The 20,322-nt window shown below is 44.2% G+C and overlaps 1 protein-coding gene across 1 annotated transcript; it reads left to right on the top strand.

The window, feature by feature from the left end:
- The first annotated feature begins 11,625 nt into the window (after positions 1 to 11,625).
- Positions 11,626 to 19,371, top strand: LOC111950993 (uncharacterized). The gene is made up of 4 exons (XM_023968946.2): positions 11,626 to 11,885; positions 12,921 to 13,149; positions 14,780 to 15,053; positions 15,361 to 19,371. Exons 2-4 carry the CDS (start codon positions 13,057 to 13,059, stop codon positions 17,055 to 17,057), a joined length of 2,064 nt encoding a protein of 687 aa, XP_023824714.1. The 5' UTR covers positions 11,626 to 11,885; positions 12,921 to 13,056; the 3' UTR covers positions 17,058 to 19,371.
- Positions 19,372 to 20,322: the final 951 nt, after the last annotated feature.

Genomic DNA, 20,322 nt, shown 5'->3' with positions numbered 1-20,322 from the left:
CTTCCCTGTAACGCACAGCGTTGAGATTGCCTGCAATGACAACAAGCTCAGTCCGATGATGCTGTGACACACCGCCTCAGACCATGACGGACCCTCCACCTCCAAATCGATCTCGCTCCAGAGTACAGGCCTTGGTGTAACGCTCATTCCTTCGACGTTAAACGCGAATCCGACCATCACCCCTGGTGAGACAAAACCSCGACTCGTCAGTGAAGAGCACTTTTTGTCAGTCCTGTCTGGTCCAGCGACGGTGTGGGTTTGTGCCCATAGGCGAAGTTGTTGCCGGTGATGTCTGGTGAGGACCTGCCTTACAACAGGCCTACAAGCCCTCAGTCCAGCCTCTCTCAGCCTATTGCAGACAGTCTGAGCACTGATGGAGGGATTGTGTATTCCTGGTGTAACTCGGGCAGTTGTTGCCATTCTGTACCTGTCCCGCATCCTGTACCTGTCCCGTGATGTTCGGATGTACCGATCCTGTGCAGGTGTTGTTACACGTGGTCTGCCACTGCGAGGACGATCAGCTGTCCGTCCTGTCTCCCTGTAGCGCTGTCTTAGGCATCTTACAGTACGGACATTGCAATTTATTGCCCTGGCCACATCTGCAGTCCTCATGCTTCCATGCAGCATGCCTAAGGCACGTTCGCGCAGATGAGCAGGGACCCTGGGCATCTTTCTTTTGGTGTTTTTCAGAGTCAGTAGAAAGGCCTATTTAGTGTCCTAAGTTTTCATAATTGTGACCTTAATTGCCTACCGTCTGTAAGCTGTTAGTGTCTTAATGACCGTTCCACAGGTGCATGTTCATTAATTGTTTATGGTTCATTGAGCAAGCATGGGAAACAGTGTTTAAACCCTTTACAATGAAGATCTGTGAAGTTATTTGGATTTTTACGAATTATCTTTTAAAGACAGGGTCCTGAAAAAGGGACGTTTCTTTTTTTTGCTGAGTTTAGTAACATTAACACTATGCCATCTAATTGCAGTCGCTGTACTCATAATATACAGGAGAACTATCGCCTTATTGTGAGGAAGCCGTGTTGCAAGCACAGCTTCAGATGCAATCGTTAGGCAAGGGCAATTTTAAGTGTAGGAAAGGATGAAACAGCGTCTGTGCTACCAGTAAGTATAGATAGTAGTATAAATGCCCCCCCGCACAGTCCCCGCACAGTCCCCGCAGCCGTACAATTTTCTCCAGGTTTCTGGAAAGAAATGCTGTCGGCATACTCAACCTTGTCGTTTATTCAGCCGACAGAAACTTTTAACCGGTTCTCCCCATTAAGCAATGAGTCGGCCAGAGGCCAAGCCTTCCCAGGTCTCTCCTCCACCCGTTACGGGGTTTGAGCCGCCGAAGCCTCCCACCATTAGCTCTGACAAATTGAAAACCCTAGTCATTGGCGACTCCATTACCCGCAATATTACACGTAAAAATAATCATACAGCGATCATACACTGTTTACCAGGGGGCAGGGCTACAGACAAAAAGGCTAATCTGACGATGGTGCTGGCTAAGGCTAGAACTGGCAAGTGTAGAGATATTGTTATCCACGTCGGCACCAAGAAGTTAGAATGAAACAGTCAGGGGTCACCAAACGCAACATAGCTTCAACGTGTAAATCAGCTAGAAAGATGTGTCGGCATCGAGTAATTGTCTCTGGCCCCATCCCAGTTAGGGGGAGTGATGAGCTCTACAGCAGTCTCACAACTCAATCGCTGGTTGAAAACTGTTTTCTGTCCCTCCCAAAAGATGATAGAATTTGTAGATAATTGGCCCTCTTTCTGGGACTCACCCACAAACAGGACCAAGTCTGGTCTGCTGAGGAGTGACGGACTCCATCCTAGCTGGAGGGGTGCTCTCATCTTATCTATGAACATAGACAGGGCTCTAACTCCTCTAGCTCCACAATGAGAGAGGGTGCAGGCCAGGCAGCAGGCTTTTAGCCAGCCTGCCAGTTTAGTTGAGTCTGCCACTAGCACAGTCAGTGTAGTCAGCTCAGCTATCCCCATTGAGACAGTGTCTGTGCCTCGATCTAGGTTGAGCAAAACAAAACATGGCGGTGTTCGCCTTAGCAATCTCACTGGAATAAAGGCCTGTCATTATTGAAAGAGATTGTGATATCTCAAAATAGGGTTACTTAATGTTAGATCCCTCACTTCCAAAGCAGTCATAGTCAATGAACTAATCACTGATCATAATCTTGATGTGATTGGCCTGACTGGAACATGGCTCAAGCCTGATGAATTTACTATGTTAAATGAGGCTAAGAACAATCCCAAATGTATATTTGATACTGTGGCAAAGCTAACTAAAAAGCAGCATTCAACAAGAGAGGATATCTTTCACTTCAGCAGTGATAAATTCATGAACTTCTTCGATGAAAAGATCATGATCATTAGAAAGCAAATTATGGACTCCACTTTGAATCTGCATATCTTTCCGAAGCCCAATTGTCCTGAGTCTGCACAGAACTGCCAGGACCTAGGATACATGGAGACACTCAAGTTTTTTAAATTCTGTATCTCTTGACACATTCATGAAAATAGTCATGGCCTCTAAACCGTCAAGCTGCATACTGGACCATATTCCAACTAAACTACTGAAAGAGCTACTTCCTGTGCTTGGCCCTCCTATGTTGAACATAATAAGTGGCTCCTTATCCTTATGTGTACCAAACACCCTAAAAGTGGCAGTAATAAAGCTTCTCTTGAAAAAGCCAAACCTTGACCCAGAAAATATAAAAAACTATCGGCCTATATCGAATCTCCCATTCCCCTCAAAAAAATTGAAAAAGCTGTTGCGCAGCAACTCACTGCCTTCCTGAAAACAAACAATGAAATATGAAACACTTCAGTCTGGTTTTAGACCCCATCATAGCACTGAGACTGCACTTGTGAAGGTGGTAAATGACCTTTTAATGGCGTCAGACCGAGGCTCTACACCTCATGCTCCTAGACCTTAGTGCTGCTTTTGATACCATCGATCACCACATTTTTTGGGAGAGATTGGAAACCCTAATTGGTCTACACGGACACGTTCTGGCCTGGTTTAGATCTTATCTTTCAGAACGATATCAGTTTGTCTCTGTGGATGGTTTGTCCTCTGACAAATCAACTGTAAATGTTGGTGTTCCTCAAGGCTCCGTTTTAGGACCACTATTGTTTTCACTATATATTTTACCTCTTGGTGATGTCATTCGGAAACATAATGTCAACTTTCACTGCTATGCGGACGACACACAGCTGTACATTTCGATGAAACATGGTGAAGCCCCAAAAGTGCCTACCCTGGGAGCCTGTGTTTCAGACATAAGGAAGTGGATGGCAGAAAATATTTTACTTTTAAACTCGGGCAAAACAGAGATGCTAGTTTCTAGGTCCCAAGAAACAAAGAGATCTGCTGTTGAATCTGACAATTAATCTTGATGGTTGTACAGTCTCAAATAAAACTGAAGGTCCTCAGGACCTCGGCGTTGCTCTGGACCCTGATCTCTCTTTGGACGAACATATCAAGAATATTTCAAAGACAGCTTTTTTCCGTCTTCGTAACATTGCAAAAATCTGAAACTTTTTGTCCAAAAATGATGCAAAAATGCTTTTGCTTTTGTCACTTCTAGACTAGTCTACTGCAATGCTCTACTCTCCGGCTACCTGGATAATGCACTAAATAAACTTCAGTTAGTGCTTAACTCGGCTGCTTGATTCCTGACTAGAACCAAAAAATTGGATCATATTACTCCAGTGCTAGCCTCTCTACATTGGCTTTCTGTTAAGGCTAGGGCTGATTTCAAGGTTTTACTACTAACCTACAAAGCATTACATGGGCTTGCTCCTACGTATCTGTTGTCCCTAGAATTTCTAAGCAAACAGCTGGAGGCAGGGCTTTCTCCCGTTGAGCAAATTTTTTATGGAATGATCTGCCTATCCATGTGAGAGACGCAGACTCTGAGTCTTTACTGAAGACTCATCTCTTCAGTAGGTCCTATGATTGAGTGTAGTCTGGCCCAGGGGTGCGAAGGTGAACGGCAAGGCACTGGAGCGACGAACTGCCCTTGCTGTCTCTGCCTGGCCGTCTCCCCTCTCTCCACTGGGATTCTCAGGGGCTGAGTCACTGACTTACTAGTGCTCTTCCATGCCGTCTCTAGGAGGGGTTGAGTGGGTTGAGTCACAGACAAAAATTTTTTAACTGCCTCGGGCTTGTGCGCTGGAGGAGATCATCCTAGGCTATACTCAGCCTTGTCTCAGGATAGTAAGTTGGTCTGTTGATATCCCTCTAGTGGTGTGGGGGCTGTGCTTTGGCAAAGTTGGTGGGGTTATATCCTGCCTGGGGGTACAGGGCCAAGGGCCACAGGGCCACAGTGTCCCCCAACCCACCCCTGTCTCGGTCTCCAGTATCTATGCTGCAATAGTGTATGTGCCGGGGTGCTAGGGTCAGTCTGTTATATCTGGTGTAATTATCCTGTCTCATCTGGTGTCCTGTGTAAATTTAAGTATGCTCCCTCCAATTCTCCCTCCCCTTCCGGAGGACCTGAGCCCTAGGATCATGCCTCAGGACTACCTGGCCTGATGACTCATGGCTGTCCCCAGTCCACCTGGCCGTGCTGTTGCTCCAGTTTCAACTGTTCTGCCTGCGGCTAGGGAACCCTGAACTGTTCACCGCTACCTTGTCCCGGACCTGCTGCTTTCGACTCTCTCTCTCTCTGTACCGCACCTGCTGTCTCGACCTCTGAATGATCGGCTATGAAAAGCCAACTGACATTTACTCCTGATTTACTGATCTGTTGCACCCTCTACAACCACTGTGATTATTATTTGACCCTGCTGGTCATCTATGAACATTTGAACATCTTAAAGAACAATCTGGCCTTAAATGGCCATGTACTCTTATAATCTCCACCCGGCACAGCCAGAAGAGAACTCGCCACACCACAGAGCCTGGTTCCTCTCTAGGTTTCTTCCTAGGTTCCTGCCTTTCCTGAGTTTTTTCTAGCCACCGTGCTTCTACATCTGCGTAGCTTGCTGTTTGGGGTTTTAGGCTGGGTTTCTGTATAGCACTTTGAGACATCTGCTGATGTAAAAGGGGCTTTATAAATACATTTGATTGATTGATTGAATTCAAACTTGCCGCAAACGGCAAAATTACCAGCAGTCAGGCTCGCCACACTGTGGGCTATTTATCCAATTGAAATCTCATGTGTGTTTTAGTATATTTAATTATCAGATGGTGCCATTTGACTTCTGTTATGGGACGCTCTCATGGAAATGTGTTTTATCATGTCCAACTACATCAACATTTGTAATTGGCGGATGCAGAATTTGTTACAGGAAATAATCACTGCCACCTGGTCAGGTTAGCATAGGGCAAAATGTTCCAGGTTATGCAATGGGAACAGCTAACATGTAACGTTTTATCACCTGCAACTACGTCAACGATTTTAATTGGCTGATGAGAATTTTGAGAATGAAAAAGTTTAAACTTAAACTTCTTCAAATGTTTGCAAGTATGGACCCACCTTGTCCGTAGACTACTTACAGGGTAAGGAAACCAGTGTGTGATTTGGGTGAACTATCCCTTTAACATTTTATATTCATCCACTGTCTGTCATGCTTCTGGATGACATGATGACGTCAAATGTGAGTATATTACGTTGAAAATAACAGTCGGCCATCTTGTCTTCAGTTATTTAATAGTTCAATGCTCTGAATAAAAACAGTTTTAGCATGGACATTGCCATTGATGGCTTCTTGAGTGTCTTTCAGGTGGCGACATAGAGGTAGAAAGAGGGCTCTAGAAGGATATATCTTGTTTTCATCATGGACAAAGTAGTCAACTGGGTAGGGATTATTATGGGTTGGGAGCAATCAGCCAATGATCAGATCATTATCCCCTTCTTGAAATTGGGCTGCCTATGGTTTGTAAGTGGCTTTAAGCTATATCACTGGCAATGGCGACCCGTCATTCAGGGAAGATGGGGCACAGCCCCACCTGTTTTATATATATATTATTTTTGTTGTTGCCTGTTTTACATGTTATTTTGGCATTAATACGTGTCAAGTATCAGTTTGCAAACAATGTAAAAATAAATGTTGTTAATTAATAAAGCCTCATACAAACTTTTTTGCTTTCTTGAGTAAGGCAGCTCCAAAATGCAGGTGTTTCAGCCTAGCTCGGTGCTTTCTGTGGTGGAGGGGCGGGCAGTGGAAAATACAGAGCGTAGGAGTTGGTAATCTTCTCTAGTTGCGCTGTGATTGGCTCAGTGTTCTGTCACTCACGGGTACACTACGTCACATCACAATCTACAGGGACAGCTAGGAAGTTCAAGCCCCCTTGGGTGCTGCCATATATTTACATAAGAAGTGCAAATCCAAGAAGGCTCCTCATTGGCCACAGATAAAATTATGTCAAATCACGTTTTATCTACCGTAGCGTTGATTGGACTGATCATGTCAACATCATTCTTTCAAAATCTTAGCTAGCAAGCTAGACAAGCAGTCATCTTCATGTATCACGTTGACAATCTACTGGCAAATCCTTGTCATATGAAGATAAATTATTTTCTTTTCCTGCTATTTGGTGGAAAGGGTGTGTGGTCCAAGTCTGGGTTTAAGGGTCTCTTTTCCAAGGTTAAAACCACAAACATTCACATGCAACACCATGGGCCAGAAAAGGTTGAATACATTGACCATGCTGTCAATTCAGCATGACTTCTGCCGCGTTCAAAACAACTGGAAACTCAAAACTGGGAAATCTCAGACTTCATTGAGTTCAAGACAACTGAGAACTATACGTTTTGAACGGTCATACAACTCGGAATTCAAGTCGGGAACTCGGGCCTCTTTCTAGAGCTCCGACCTGAAGATCACTGACGTCATCATGATTCAACCTTGTTTTTTTAAAGTTCCCAGTTGTTTTGAAAGCACCATAAATCCAGAGAATGCCAGACTTTGATGACAAAGTTTCATGAAAAAATGTGCCCATAAGAAGGACCGCCGAGCCACCTTCCTGTTCAAGTGAGCACAGCACAATGGTGAGTATGAAAAATGTCTTGTATGCTGCTGCATAAATTATGTAATATGCCAGGGAAATATGCATACTGTAGCTAAGAAAGTAATACTAAGTTGTGTAGTAAGCTGTTAGTAGCCCATGTGCCTCACACTAAAAATGTGGCCCCTTTCCCCATAATTTAGCCTACTGTTCTGACTTGGTGGTGAACATGTAGCCTATGGCCTGTTTTAGAGAAATGTCATCATCGAATATTGTAAGAGATTTCATTGTCTGCTTATATGCCCCCTTTATTCATCCAATGTTTCTCACTTTCTGTACAGGGAGAATACTGTAAGAACGGCCCATGTTCTGAATTCTGGCGCTGAACAAATAGTTATATTGACTACTGTCACGACTACTGTCACGACTTCGGTCCTCTCCTTGTTTGGGCGGCGTTCGGCGATCGACGTCACCGGCTTTCTAGCCATCGCCGCTCCATTTTTCATATATCCATTTGTCTTGTCTTGTTTCCATACACACCTGGTTTTCATTTCCCAATCAAGCTACTTGTATTTAACCCTCTGTTTCCCATCATGTTTTGTGTGTAATTGTTTTCATGTTATGTGGTGTTAGTTTAGGCGCTTTACTTTTATGTTCCGGTTTTTTTGAGCGCGTTTGTTTTATGTAATGCTCATGTTTGGAACTATAATAAAAGTGCGCCTGTTTATTATACTCTGCTCTCCTGCACCTGACTTCGCCTCCAATACACCTATTGACAACTACGACCGTTTTAGCTCGCTCATTAAGGTCTTAATCGAAATGACGGATTGCCTCTTATCCGCTCATCGTTCTCTTATGCCATAGTTTGTACATCTCAATTGTCAGTAGACACCACATTTGTTTAAACAAGTCAGCCATATCAGATATGGTTTTTAAAATGGCAGTAAATGAGGCTGAATTAACTATTTCGCTGCTAGAAAAGGCTGATAGCCAGTCGTAGCGGTGGTAAGGATTCACTCCATGGTGCTGAAAATAAAGCTCTGCTGTTGGGACAGCTTTATGTAGGACCTAACAGTTTGTGTTCACCGTTTGTCACCGTTATAGTGCAATTCATGTAATGTTTAGTGTTGTGTAGTGGCTTTGCTGGCATGTATCACCAATATTGACATGCTAAAATCGCCACTGGCAGTCCATAAACCCAACATGTTTTGAAGAAAATGCATTCATTTGTTGAGGCCACTAGATGGCAGTGGTGTAAAGTACTTAAGTAAAAATACTTTGAGGTACTACTTAAGTAGTTTTTTGGGGTATTTGTATTTCACTTTACTATTTATATTTTGACAACTTTTACTTTTACTTCATTACATTCCTAAAGAAAATGTGGTACATTTTACTCCATACATTTTCCCTGACACCCAAAAGTACTCGTTACACTTTAAATGCTTAGCAGGACAGGAAAGTGTCCAATTCGCACACTTCAAGAGAACATCCCTGGTCATCACTACTGCCTCTGATCTGGCAGACTCACTAAACACAATACTGTGTTTGTAAATGATGTCTGAGTATCCAAAAATAAATTTAAAAAACAAGAAAATTGTGCCATCTGATTTGCTTAATACAAGGAATTTTAAATGATATGTACTTTTACTTTTGATACTTAAGTATATTTTAGCAACTACATTTACTTTTGATACTTAAGTATATTTAAAACCAAATACTTTTAGATTTTTACTCAAGTAGTATTTTACTGGGTGACTTTCACTTTACCTTGAGTAATTTTCTATTAAGGTATCTTTTAATTTTACTCAAGTATGAGATTTGAATACTTTTTACACCACTGCTAGATGGCGGGGATCAGTGGCGATTTTAGCATGTAAATATTGTGCATGCACTACGAAGTCAGAACAGTAGGCAAAATGATGAGGTGGGAAAGGGACTAAAATTGTTAGGGTCAGGCACATGGGCTACTAACAGCTTACTACACAACATACACTTAGCAATACTTTCTTAGCTACGGTATAGATATCTCCCTGGAATATTACATAATTTATGCAGCAGCATGCAAGACATTTTAGGACTCACCGTTGTGCTGTGCTCAATTGAACAGGAAGGTGGCACGGTGGTCCTTCTTGTGGGCAAACCTTGTCATCAAAGTCTGGCATTCTCAGGATTTATGGTGCTTTCAAAACAACTGGTAACTCTGGGGGAAAAAACAAGGTTGAATCATGATGTCAGTGATCTTCAGGTCAGAGCTCTAGAAAGAGGCCCGAGTTCCCGAACTGGAATTCTGAGTTGGATGATTCTGCATTCTGAATTCCTGGTGAAGCTGGTTGAGAGAATGCCAAGATTGCGCAAAGCTGTCATCAAGGCAAAGGGTGGCTACTTTGAAGAATCTCCAATTTAAAATATATTTTGATTTGTTTTACACTTTTTGTTTACTGCATGATTCCATATGTGTATTTCATAGTTTTGATATCTTCACTATTGTTCTACAATGTAGAAAATAGTAAAAATGAGGAAAAACCCCTGAATGAGTAGGTGTGTCCAAACTTTTGACTGGTACTGTATATACAGTTGAAGTCGAAAGTTCACATACACCTTAGCCAAATACATTTAAACTCAGTTTTTCACAATTCCTGACATTAAATCCTAGTAAATATTCACTGTTTTAGGTCAGTTAGGATCACCACTTTATTTTAAGAATGTGAAATGTCAGAATAATAGTAGAGAGAATGATTTATTTCAGCTTTTATTTCTTTCATCACATTCCCAGTGGGTCAGAAGTTTACATACACTCAATTAGTATTTGGTAACATTGCCTTTAAATTGTTTAACTTGGGTCAAACGTTTTGGGTAGCCTTCCACAAGCTTCCCACAATAAGTTGGGTGAACTTTGGCCTATTCCTCCTGACAGAGCTGGTGTAACTGAGTCAGGTTTGTAGGCCTCCTTGCTCGCACACGCTTTTTCAGTTCTGCCCACAAATGGGTTTGAGGTCAGGGCTTTGTGATGGCCACTCCAATACCTTGACTTTGTTGTCCTTAAGCCATTTTGCCACAACTTTGGAAGTATGCTTGTGGTCATTATCCATTTGGAAAACCCATTTGCGACCAAGTCTTGAGGTGTTGCTTCAATATATCCACATAATTGTCCTTCCTCATGATGCCATCTATTTTGTGAAGTGCACCAGTCAGCAAAGCCCCCCACAAAATGATGCTGCCACCCCCGTGCTTCACAGTTGGGACGGTGTTCTTTGGCTTGCAAGCCTCCCCCTTTTTCCTCCAAACATAACGATGGTCATTAGGGCCAAACTGTTCTATTTTTGTTTGATCAGACAGAGGACATTTCTCCAAAAAGTACGATCTTTGTCCCCATGTGCAGTTGCAAACCGTAGTCTGGCTTTTTTATGTCGGTTTTGGAGCAGTGGCTTCTTCCTTGCTGAGCGGCCTTTCAGGTTATGTCGATATAGGACTCATTTTTACTGTGGATATAGATACTTTTGTACCTGTTTCCTCCAGCATCTTCACAAGGTCCTTTGCTGTTGTTCTGGGATTGATTTGCACTTTTCGCACCAAAGCACGTTCATCTCTAGGAGACAGAACGCATCTCCTTCCTGAGCGGTAGGACGGCTGCGTGGTCCCATGGTGTTTATACTTGCGTACTATTGTTTGTACAGATGAATGTGGTACCTTCAGGCATTTGGAAATTGCTCCCAAGGATGAACCAGACTTGTGGAGGTCTACAATTTATTTTCTGAGTTTTTTTCTGAGGTTCTGAGGATCGCCACTGGGTGCTCCAGCACTGCAGGTGGCGTTAAATCACCGATATTAGCTTTACGCTTTTTTCAAACACAAAATAAGAATAAATGTTACTTTAAAATGGCGATAGCGCTGAATGGTGCTGCTATGCGGTCACAGAAGCCATTATGGCACAGCTACAAAGACGAACCCTCTTTCGATTATGGGTGGCGTATAGTGTAACGCCAGCAGCAAAAACTGCAGCCAAAGACTTCCGAGTCATGACAAAAAAAATACATGTCCTCAAATTAAACACAATGTTGGCAGGTAAACCAAATTACATAACAATCCTCCAATTGTCTTGGATTTTAATTTTGGTGTGGCTATGGTGATTTTGGAATTCCAATAATTATGTCATTCATTAGGCTGGGAAAACAAGAGATGCTCAATGATTCATGAAAATAACAGACATGCCTGCCTATGAATGAAATGTTATTAACAAGGCCAGGGTATGTCGTGCATTGGGTGCCAACCTCATTTGTGCCAAAGCTGAAACTAATGAAACTCTAGTCTAGAGAGTCTGGTTTGTTAAATGTTGGTCCCAATCAGGGCAGGGCAAAAGCTGCTACACGGAATTTGTAGGCTAAACAGTATTATTAATTACATTTCGTGCATGATATTAGCTCATAATTATTAAGGCAATATGGTCTGTAGCAAAAGGTTTGCAGAACCTTACAGATGTGACACGTTAGTGCATGCGTTAAGTTCAAGGTTGCTTAAATGTCTAAGTGAAAAAGCCTATAATCGCCTACATATTTAACTGGGACTCAAAGAAAGGCGCTCTTAATCATTTCTATGAGTCAGTGGGCAGTCTCCAGCACTTGAATGAAAGCTCCAGTTTACTGCTCAGCTGCTGTATTGGGTGGAGTCCTGTGCGCTTGACGCTCCACTGGAACAGGAGACCTGCCACATTACGCACGGGGAGTTCGCCAAGCACGCCTGTTCCGCGAGGAGACGGGAGGGAAGAGAACTTTGAGAACAAAGCTGACGATTTTATGTTTTTGTTCTACGAAAGGGAAGAGTTTGTTAATCCATCCCTGTATACAGAGTGGCGTTTTGGGACATTTTGATAGTTTTCTCTGTAGCCTATGGTTATTTTAAGATTATTATAAAGGTAAGTGCATCTCTCAATTTTTAAGAAAGTTAAGTAAAGTACATTCAATGTAAATGTGTCTCCCATACCCTGTGTCTATGGAAACCTATTTTGGACTCACTGGGTAGAATATTTGCATAGAAAATACTGGGACTGGGAATATGAAGTCCTGCAAAATATCTTCATTTTAGGTTTTATTTGATCATGACTAAATTCATAGGCTACATCGAAACCAGTGGCGAGAATGGAATGTGTCAAAGCAGTCACCTTGACAAATCACTCAACAGCTTTGAGCGTCCAATGTAGGTGTATTTGAAGGTCCTAAACAAGGAGGGCTTGTCTGGTGGAGCCTGTTTGCTCGTCGCTAACATACCTGATCCAGAATAACTCGTCTATCAGTTTATGAGCTCTGTACCAGTGATTCTGTGCCATGACTACCCACGGAGTGACTGGTGGGAAAAAAACGTGACTATATGTAATAGGTATATTGGAATAACTACCTGCTATAGAGAGCGTAATAACTATCACAGACGACAAGGACGCACTAGTCGAGGGACCTACTGAACAAGGTCCACCTTGTTCTTGACTATGACTTGGGGATGTGTTTCCCCCCGACCTGAGGCGACCAGCAGTGGCAAACATGACAACCTGTTGCAAAATGACTTTGATACTTCACTTCAGCTGAGATGGTTGAGTCAGTGGCAGCTTGGAGTTCAAACTTTGTGTTGAGAGTTTGGTATTTACATGATATAGATTGACACTGAATAAGTGTTTGGGGAGGGAAGGAATGAGGGAGACATTTTCCCAGGGGAGCTGTGGGGGAGTGTTCTGTTCTCACCAGCTGTTCCCCCTGAGACTATTTAGACAGTCAACAACATGATATTGATTTTAAAGTAAACCAAAACACCACTGTATTATTACATTCATTCTATTACTGTACAGTCTTAGTTCAGGCTATCAGGGAAGTAGTCTTATACTGTACAATTACTACTGTGTTATTGTTTGAGCTGGCCTCCTTTCCTTTAAGCCGTTCCTCCTCTCTCTATTTGTTTCTAGACTGTGTTTGAGGAGATTCAAAGATTATTCAGAGTGAGAGCAGACACGTTCGCGGACTTTCTCTCCAAGGACTGCTCGGAAACCACTGACCCTTCATGAGATACCCACGAGTCGCCTGGCATTTGACCCGATAACCATGGACGTCCGAGTGCAGGCCAATCCGAACCTCCATTTCGGGGTCAACGGGGGTCATGATGTCGCTAATAGAAACTCCCGCAGTAGACCATTTGTGAGTATAACTTGTATGAAACCCTTTCAGTTAATGGTTTATTCTCTTAGTATCTCAAATAAAAAATTCAAAATATTTCTCCCTTTGTTCACAATTTATGCACCCATGTTAGGGGGGCATGGCATTGAAGAATTCACCTGTTTCTGTTTGAGAGCAGGTGCTTTTCATTGTGTGACTTTAAAAAAACCTGACTGTGCTGTTTATACAGCAAAGTCTGTCTCCATGCCCCCCTCTGTCATACTGTCACTGAGAAATTACACAGGATTAACCACTACATCCTGTTGCATGCCTCAGGGATGACACACACACACACACACACACCACGGAGACTACGGGAAACCGGTTAAGGTGCAGTTTTGTAGGTCCTGCATCACACAACAAAAGTCAGTGATCTTTGTGTTTGGTTTCAACTGAGTTTGTCTGCAGGTGTGTGTGTGCGTGCGTGTGTGTGTGTTGGTGCGTGTGTGTGAGTGTGCACATGGGTGCGTGCGTACATGTGTGTGTATGGTTGGTGTGTGTATGTGTGGCTGAATAGAACAGGTCTGTGTTGTGGTAAATATTTACCTCTGGTAAAAAATCTCTCCATCCCTACAGTGATGCCTAGCAACGAGATGGCATCCTGCTGCTATGGTAACCTGTTACCCTAGTAATCACAGGCACAGGGTCGTAACCAGAAACGGCAAACAAAAATATTTTGTTTGTCACTGATTGACAGTGGTGGTAATTGTCAATGAAAGGTGTATGGGTACATCTGTTTTTTACTTTCTTGTTGCAATAAAAATGGGCCATGGTCAGCCAGGTATTTGTGTCTGTGTGCGCTTTCCTGGGTTTGTGTGTCTACTCCCTACATGTGTGTATTTAGATGACAGACAGAACCCAGAGAGCAGTGGAAAAGCTATAGTCAGTGTCATCCTGCAGCCGTCAAAGCAGCCCTATCATTGGATACCCTATGCCCGTTGTGTTCTGTGGCTGCATGTGCTCTGTACAGAGGGACAGGTAGCGATGTAACATGTAGGCAGTGAGGTCTCCATGTAGGAGGGGCTAGAGGGTGTAGGCTCCTCCCTCCAGGTCTCTGAGCTAGGTTGTGGGGGGGATTTAGAACGTTGGGAGGTGGGAGAGCACGAACAAGCAGCCCTGTGTTCTCACCGTCGCTCATACGCATACACAAACATACGAGAGATGGCAGGCAGCTGGATGGATTGGGACACAGGGTCTCTCAGTTAAGAATTGTGCAAAAATGTTGGCAGTCAGATGTCCGCCAGCGGGTGGTCCCTAATACATGGCGCACCGAACGAACGCCAGACGAACGGCAGATCAACATTCGGTGTAGTGTGTGTAGTCCTTTCGAGTATGAGGGGAAAGGCTAAACCAACAGGATCTGTGTTTGTTTACATCCTTTACATACCTTTTTTGGGCAACAGGAAGTATATTCCATACACTGCACCTGAGATGGTATAGAAGATACATTATTGTATAACAGTAACTCATGTATGACCAATTACCCCTTAACCAAAGAGCACCTTTAACCTACGTTTTTGATGATCTACTAGTGTGTCCCTGTAGCCGGTTCTTCCCATCCAAGTAACTCATGTGTGTTGTGTTGCCCTGTGCTCTGTGTCGCCCCCTACAGGAGGATAAGACGCTTCAGTTCTTAAGCCAGGAGGAGCAGGATTGTATCCTGTTCTTTGAGGAGACCATCGACTCCCTTCTGACTGCCCCAGCAGTAGATGAGCTTGATGGACCAGGACCCCCCATCCTGGCATCCGCCCCCAGCCCCGTACCACCCCGCTCAGCCTTGGACAGACCCACCAGCACCAAGGACCAGGACATCATAGACCTGGTTCGCCCAGCACAGCCTGATCAAGTCAACCCCATACAGGCACCGTTCAAGTCTTCCATGCCAGGTACAGCACAGTACACTACTTGCTCCACCCTGAACAGTACTGTTTACATTTGATTACGATTATCAGTCCCTTTGATCATTAGAATTACTACAGTCAAATGAGATCAGACTTTATCACTGTCATCAGAATGACGGATTACTCAGCATTGACATTTGCACTGTGTAGTCATTCTACAAGAAATATGATTCAGACTTTCCATTGACCCAATGGTTTTTTGAAGATATAGACTTGCCATTGACCTTGTCTTTTGAAGATACAGAACGTATAGAGAACTGATGAGTTTACATCTCAAACTTTCTTTTTGCAGATTTCACCCAGAATATGGTAATGAACAACCCTGAGAGGCATTTTGATAACAAACCGAGGCGCGAGGTGATGGAAAACTTCCCTACAGAGTGCAACCTGCCCCTTCCTGGAAAAGACCATGCCCCCTATGGCCACGCCCTGTACCAGCCTGTAGGCTCCGTCCCCACCCCCGTCGTCATCGCCCAGAAGATCGCCGAGCACCAGGGGAGCGGGGGGAACACCAACATCCTCTCCTCCTCCCTCCTGTCCAACCACCATAGGAACCTTGATTTAGAGAACATAGAGAGACCACCCACCTCCCCAGATTATCCAATCAAACAGGGCCCGACCACCTCAGCCAAGCCCAACCATTACCCCGTCAACATCAGCATGATAATGGGCAGCAACCAGCACCACAGCGATTCGCTGGCCAGTGTGAACCTCCAGGACAGGAAGTCTCAGATGCTGGCTAACCTATCAGGGACGTCCCACCCTTTGGAGGCAGAGGAACTCCATGGGCTACAGAAGGTCCAGGTAAACCTTCCCATCCGCAGTGTGTCTTTCAGGGATCCCACTCCAAATAAGTCCCGGATGGAGGCACTGTCCAAACTGGGCTTGAGCCGAAACCGCTCCCCGTCAGGGGATTTCTCTCTTATAATCACCCCCAATAGCAGCACAAACACCAAACCCGCTGCTGCCCCAATTCCGGTTGCCACCCCTACACCCGTTCCTACACCTACCCCTACACTGACACCCGTGAGTAAACCAGGCGTGGCCAGACAGGCAAGCCCCTTGCCACCAGTAACAGTCAACACCAACAGCTCTCACGCCAGTATCCATGACAACAAGCTTGCTTCTCCCCCGCCCGAAGTCTCGTCCAAGGACTTTAACAGCTACGGCGGGAAGACCATCGTGGTGAACCCCTCGAAGGCTGCTGCTGCTGCTCCCTCCACCAGTAGCCATGGCAGTAAGGCCCACCCAGTGACCTCTCACAGTGACTTCAACCCTTACGGGGGTAAGACTAAGGTAATGAAACCTGCTCCTGTTACCACAACCAGGGCTGATCCACCACAACCAGACATCCAGAACAGGGCCATACCTCCCCCAGCATCCACCTCAGCCAGAGTGATGCCTCCCCCAGCCTCCAACTTCACCTCAGCCAGAGTGATGCCTCCCCCAGCCTCCAACTTCACCCCAGCCAGAGTGATGCCTCCCCCTGTCTCCACCCCCACCCCAGCCAGAGAGATGCCTCCCCCAACCTCCAACTTCACCCCAGCCAGAGTGATGCCTCCCCCAGTTTTCAACTCCACCCCAGCCAGAGTGATGCCTCCACCAACCTCCACCTCCATCCCAACCAAAGTAGAAACCATGCCCTACGAGGTCAACAGCTACGGGGGGAAGACCAGAATGGTCACCCCATCCCACACCACACCCTCCCCCATTACCACCCCTGACATCCTCGCACACACTCTAGTGAGGTCCCCCAGCAAAGCTTCATCCCCAGTGCCTTCTCAAGCCCCCAGACCTTTCCGCTACAGCACTCCCCCTAGCTCCAACAGGATGGTGGCGTCTCCCCCGGAGCCCCGGCCGAAGTCCGCCGTCTCCAAGCCGTCCTTCCGCTCCCAAGGGATCACTGTGCAGTTCTCTGGACGGGGAGCGACGGATGAGTCGCGCAGAGATGCGCTCCGGAAACTGGGACTGCTGAAAGACACTTTCTAACTCTGGGATCGCCACCTCTGTCTTCCTTCTTTCATTGTCTCCTCTGCATAACCTCCATTCCGATGCCAGGTGGACAGACGTAACTAATGACTCCGACGTTTTTTTCTCTGAAAGGATGCGAGGTGTGGCAGGAGAAGATACCTACATTACTGTGGAATGAAACAGGATCCTGGTTGAAACCCGGCACACCAGGTTCTGAGCCAATGAATGCTGACAAACGAGTCCGACGCGCCACATGGCCTAGTTGACGAATGAGCACGCGTACGTTTTTTAATTCAAATACACACACGCGCACATGTATACACAAGCATTCGTCAAACACATACGTTCACATGCACTCATACCCACAAATACATTCACCCAACAACTCCCACACTCCCACGGAGCTGTTATATGCATCAAAGGTCCGTCTCTTTATTGTGCTCTATTTAACTGTAATCCTACTCAATGTTTTACATTGCCTCTGAACCAAGACATAGTTTTTCCGCTACTTCACAGTATACATGTACCTCTATTTTGTCTCTGGGCCAAAACAGACAAAAAACAGACCTGTGCAAAGGGGAACGCAGACAGCCGAATGTCTTTTGGCATTGGCACATTTGGCAGAGACAGACGTTTTAGTCCCTTTGCCTCCTTCTGATGTCACATACTTGGCTACCAGTGAGAATCCTTACATGCTCTCACTCTCCAAAGATGGATTTGTATACCCTCCAAAAATGACATTTACTTTATATGACACTATATTGATTACTGCTCAGTTTGAGGCTGGTACTGCTGGTACTGATAAAGTGAACTTGAATCATTATAAACTGACATTGAAGTAACCTGAGAACTGAAGAGCCTCACAACATGTTATTTTGTTAACCGATTTGAGCGTTGTTGTTGTCCAGGGAATGATTATGAGTGTACAGCTCTTATGAGCATGAACGAGGACATAGTTTGAAGCACTTTCCTGGTAGAATAAGGTTGAATTAACTTCACTCACTGATCTATTAGAATGTACCTATATTCCCTTTGAGGACGGTAACCATCCTATTCATGCATATTGATGATATTTTACTATATAGGTATTTATGCACCCATTGATTTCCACTGCTGCCTTATGGTATGTTAAAGACAGGTCACTTTCCTTCACGCAAGAGCAAAGCTTATAAACGTAACGATTGATTGACATACCAAGCAAACTAAGCAGCAATTAAAAATAGTTTACATTCATGTACCTCATATGCTCAGCTCTAAGGATATAACATTATTGGAAGTTCTGAAGTGACCCCATGTGTTTATCTCCTCATATGACATTTTTGTGAATGTAAGTAAGTTACAGAAAAGAGCACAGGCTTGAGTTTTTAGGAAAGGAGTGATATGTCACTACACCGCTGGCTAAAGGGTATTTTTACTCCATGGACATGCCTCCCACACAAAACCACTAAATGTGGTTTGAAATGTAGACTTTTACTACTTTGAGGGGGAAAAAATGTACTTAGTGAGGACTGGCAAGGGCTTGTAATGCCCAAAACACAAACACTGAAGCCACAGAATCCAGAAATACTCACAAGGACCATTACTTTTGTTCATGTATGCTGCACTTGCATTTGTAATATGTAATTTAACTGTCATCATAACTGATGCCTCTTGTTTCTCTCTGGACTGCAGCTATATTGGTACATAACCCTGTGTGTGCGTGTGTGTGTGTGTGTGCGTGTGTGCGTTGTGTTGTGTTGTTGTGTGTGTGTGTGTGTGTGTGGTGTGTGTGTGTGTTGTGTGGTGTGTGTGTGGTGTGTTGGTGTGTGTGTGTGGTGTGTGTGTGTGTGTGTGTGTGTGTGTGGTGTGTGTGTGTGTGTGTGTGTGTGCGCGGGTGTGTGTGCGGGTGTGTCTGCGTGAAACATGTTTGTCCCATTTTAAAGTTTTATTTAATGAAAAAAGTCAGACTCCGGTTTTGTAGTTCATCTACAGTAACTCATGAAGGATCCTGTGTTACACCATGCACACATTATTGTGGTTGTGTGAGTGAAACATATTTAACTATTAATATCTTGACTCCGGTTTTGTAGTAAATCTACAGTAACTCTTGAAGTATCTAATACACACAAACACACAGTGGGGAAATATGCCTGTAGTTTGCAGACCCAGAGCGAGAAACAAAAAAGCCTCACGGACAACATCTTTATTTGACATTCAATTAACATTTACAAATTGTCAACTAAAGTTGCTGGTATGGTACAACAGCGCCTTTTATATGTTTTGCCCATTGTCATATTGTACACAATGTTTAATGTACATCTGTGTCACTTAATAAAGAGACTAATATACATGACTTATCCTATCCAGAGTTTGTTATTTTTCGCAGGGCATTTACTATGGAATGTTATGGATGAGTAGAATCTCAGGATTTGGTTTATAATGATTGACCTTCCCTGGGAAATAATTCACCATGGTTTTAATGGAACAGTAAACAGACACGCTTCCCATGCATGCATCAACTCACCTCAGCCTACATTCTAAAACCCCATTCTATTACCTTTTTGACTGTCCATCCATGAAGGTCATGATTCCAAAGTTCCTTGTCTCCTTTCTGCCGCTACGATGAAATAATTGGAGAGTAAAATTCCCGTAAATCTTCCTCAATATTGTTTTAAGCTTTCCCTTTTTCAGATCTGACGACAGAGGAAAATAGACTATTGAGCTGCTTTCTCTTACATACAGAATATTTCCCTGGAGAGCTGTAGCCCACTGTGTACTCTCTCTGCTAGGTGGACAGCAGCTCCCAGTTTCACATGGTATGCTGTCTACACTGCAGAGTCAGACCACTTTTCCCAGCCCCAACAGAGAGCCTTTCTTTCCCTTTGTGGGGCATTGGTCTAAGTGTGTATCTGAGTGTGTGTGACCAAGAAGATCTGGGGCATTGGCTTCTTTGGGAGTGTGAGCGAGGGCAACTAAAGCTGTGATTTGGTAATGTGTGTGTGTGTGTGTGTGTGTGTGTGTGTGTGTGTGTGTGTGTGTGTGTGTGTGTGTGTGTGTGTGTGTGTGTGTGTGTGTGTGTGTGTGTCAGCCGTTTCCAGCTACAATAGTGATTTACAACATTAACAATGCTACACTCTATTTCTGATCAATTTGATGTTATTTTAATGGACAAAAAAATAGCTTTTCTTTTCAAAAACAAGGACATTTCGAAGTGACCCCAAACTTTTGAACGGTAGTGTATAAATACAGTTGAAGTCGGAAGTTTTCATACACTTAGGTTGGAGTCATTAAACTAGTTTTGGCA

The sequence above is a fragment of the Salvelinus sp. IW2-2015 genome, linkage group LG3, assembly GCF_002910315.2.
Source record: "Salvelinus sp. IW2-2015 linkage group LG3, ASM291031v2, whole genome shotgun sequence".
Taxonomy (NCBI): Eukaryota; Metazoa; Chordata; class Actinopteri; order Salmoniformes; family Salmonidae; genus Salvelinus; species Salvelinus sp. IW2-2015.
Note: the sequence above shows the minus strand (reverse complement) of the source record. Positions and strands in the feature narration are given on the sequence as shown.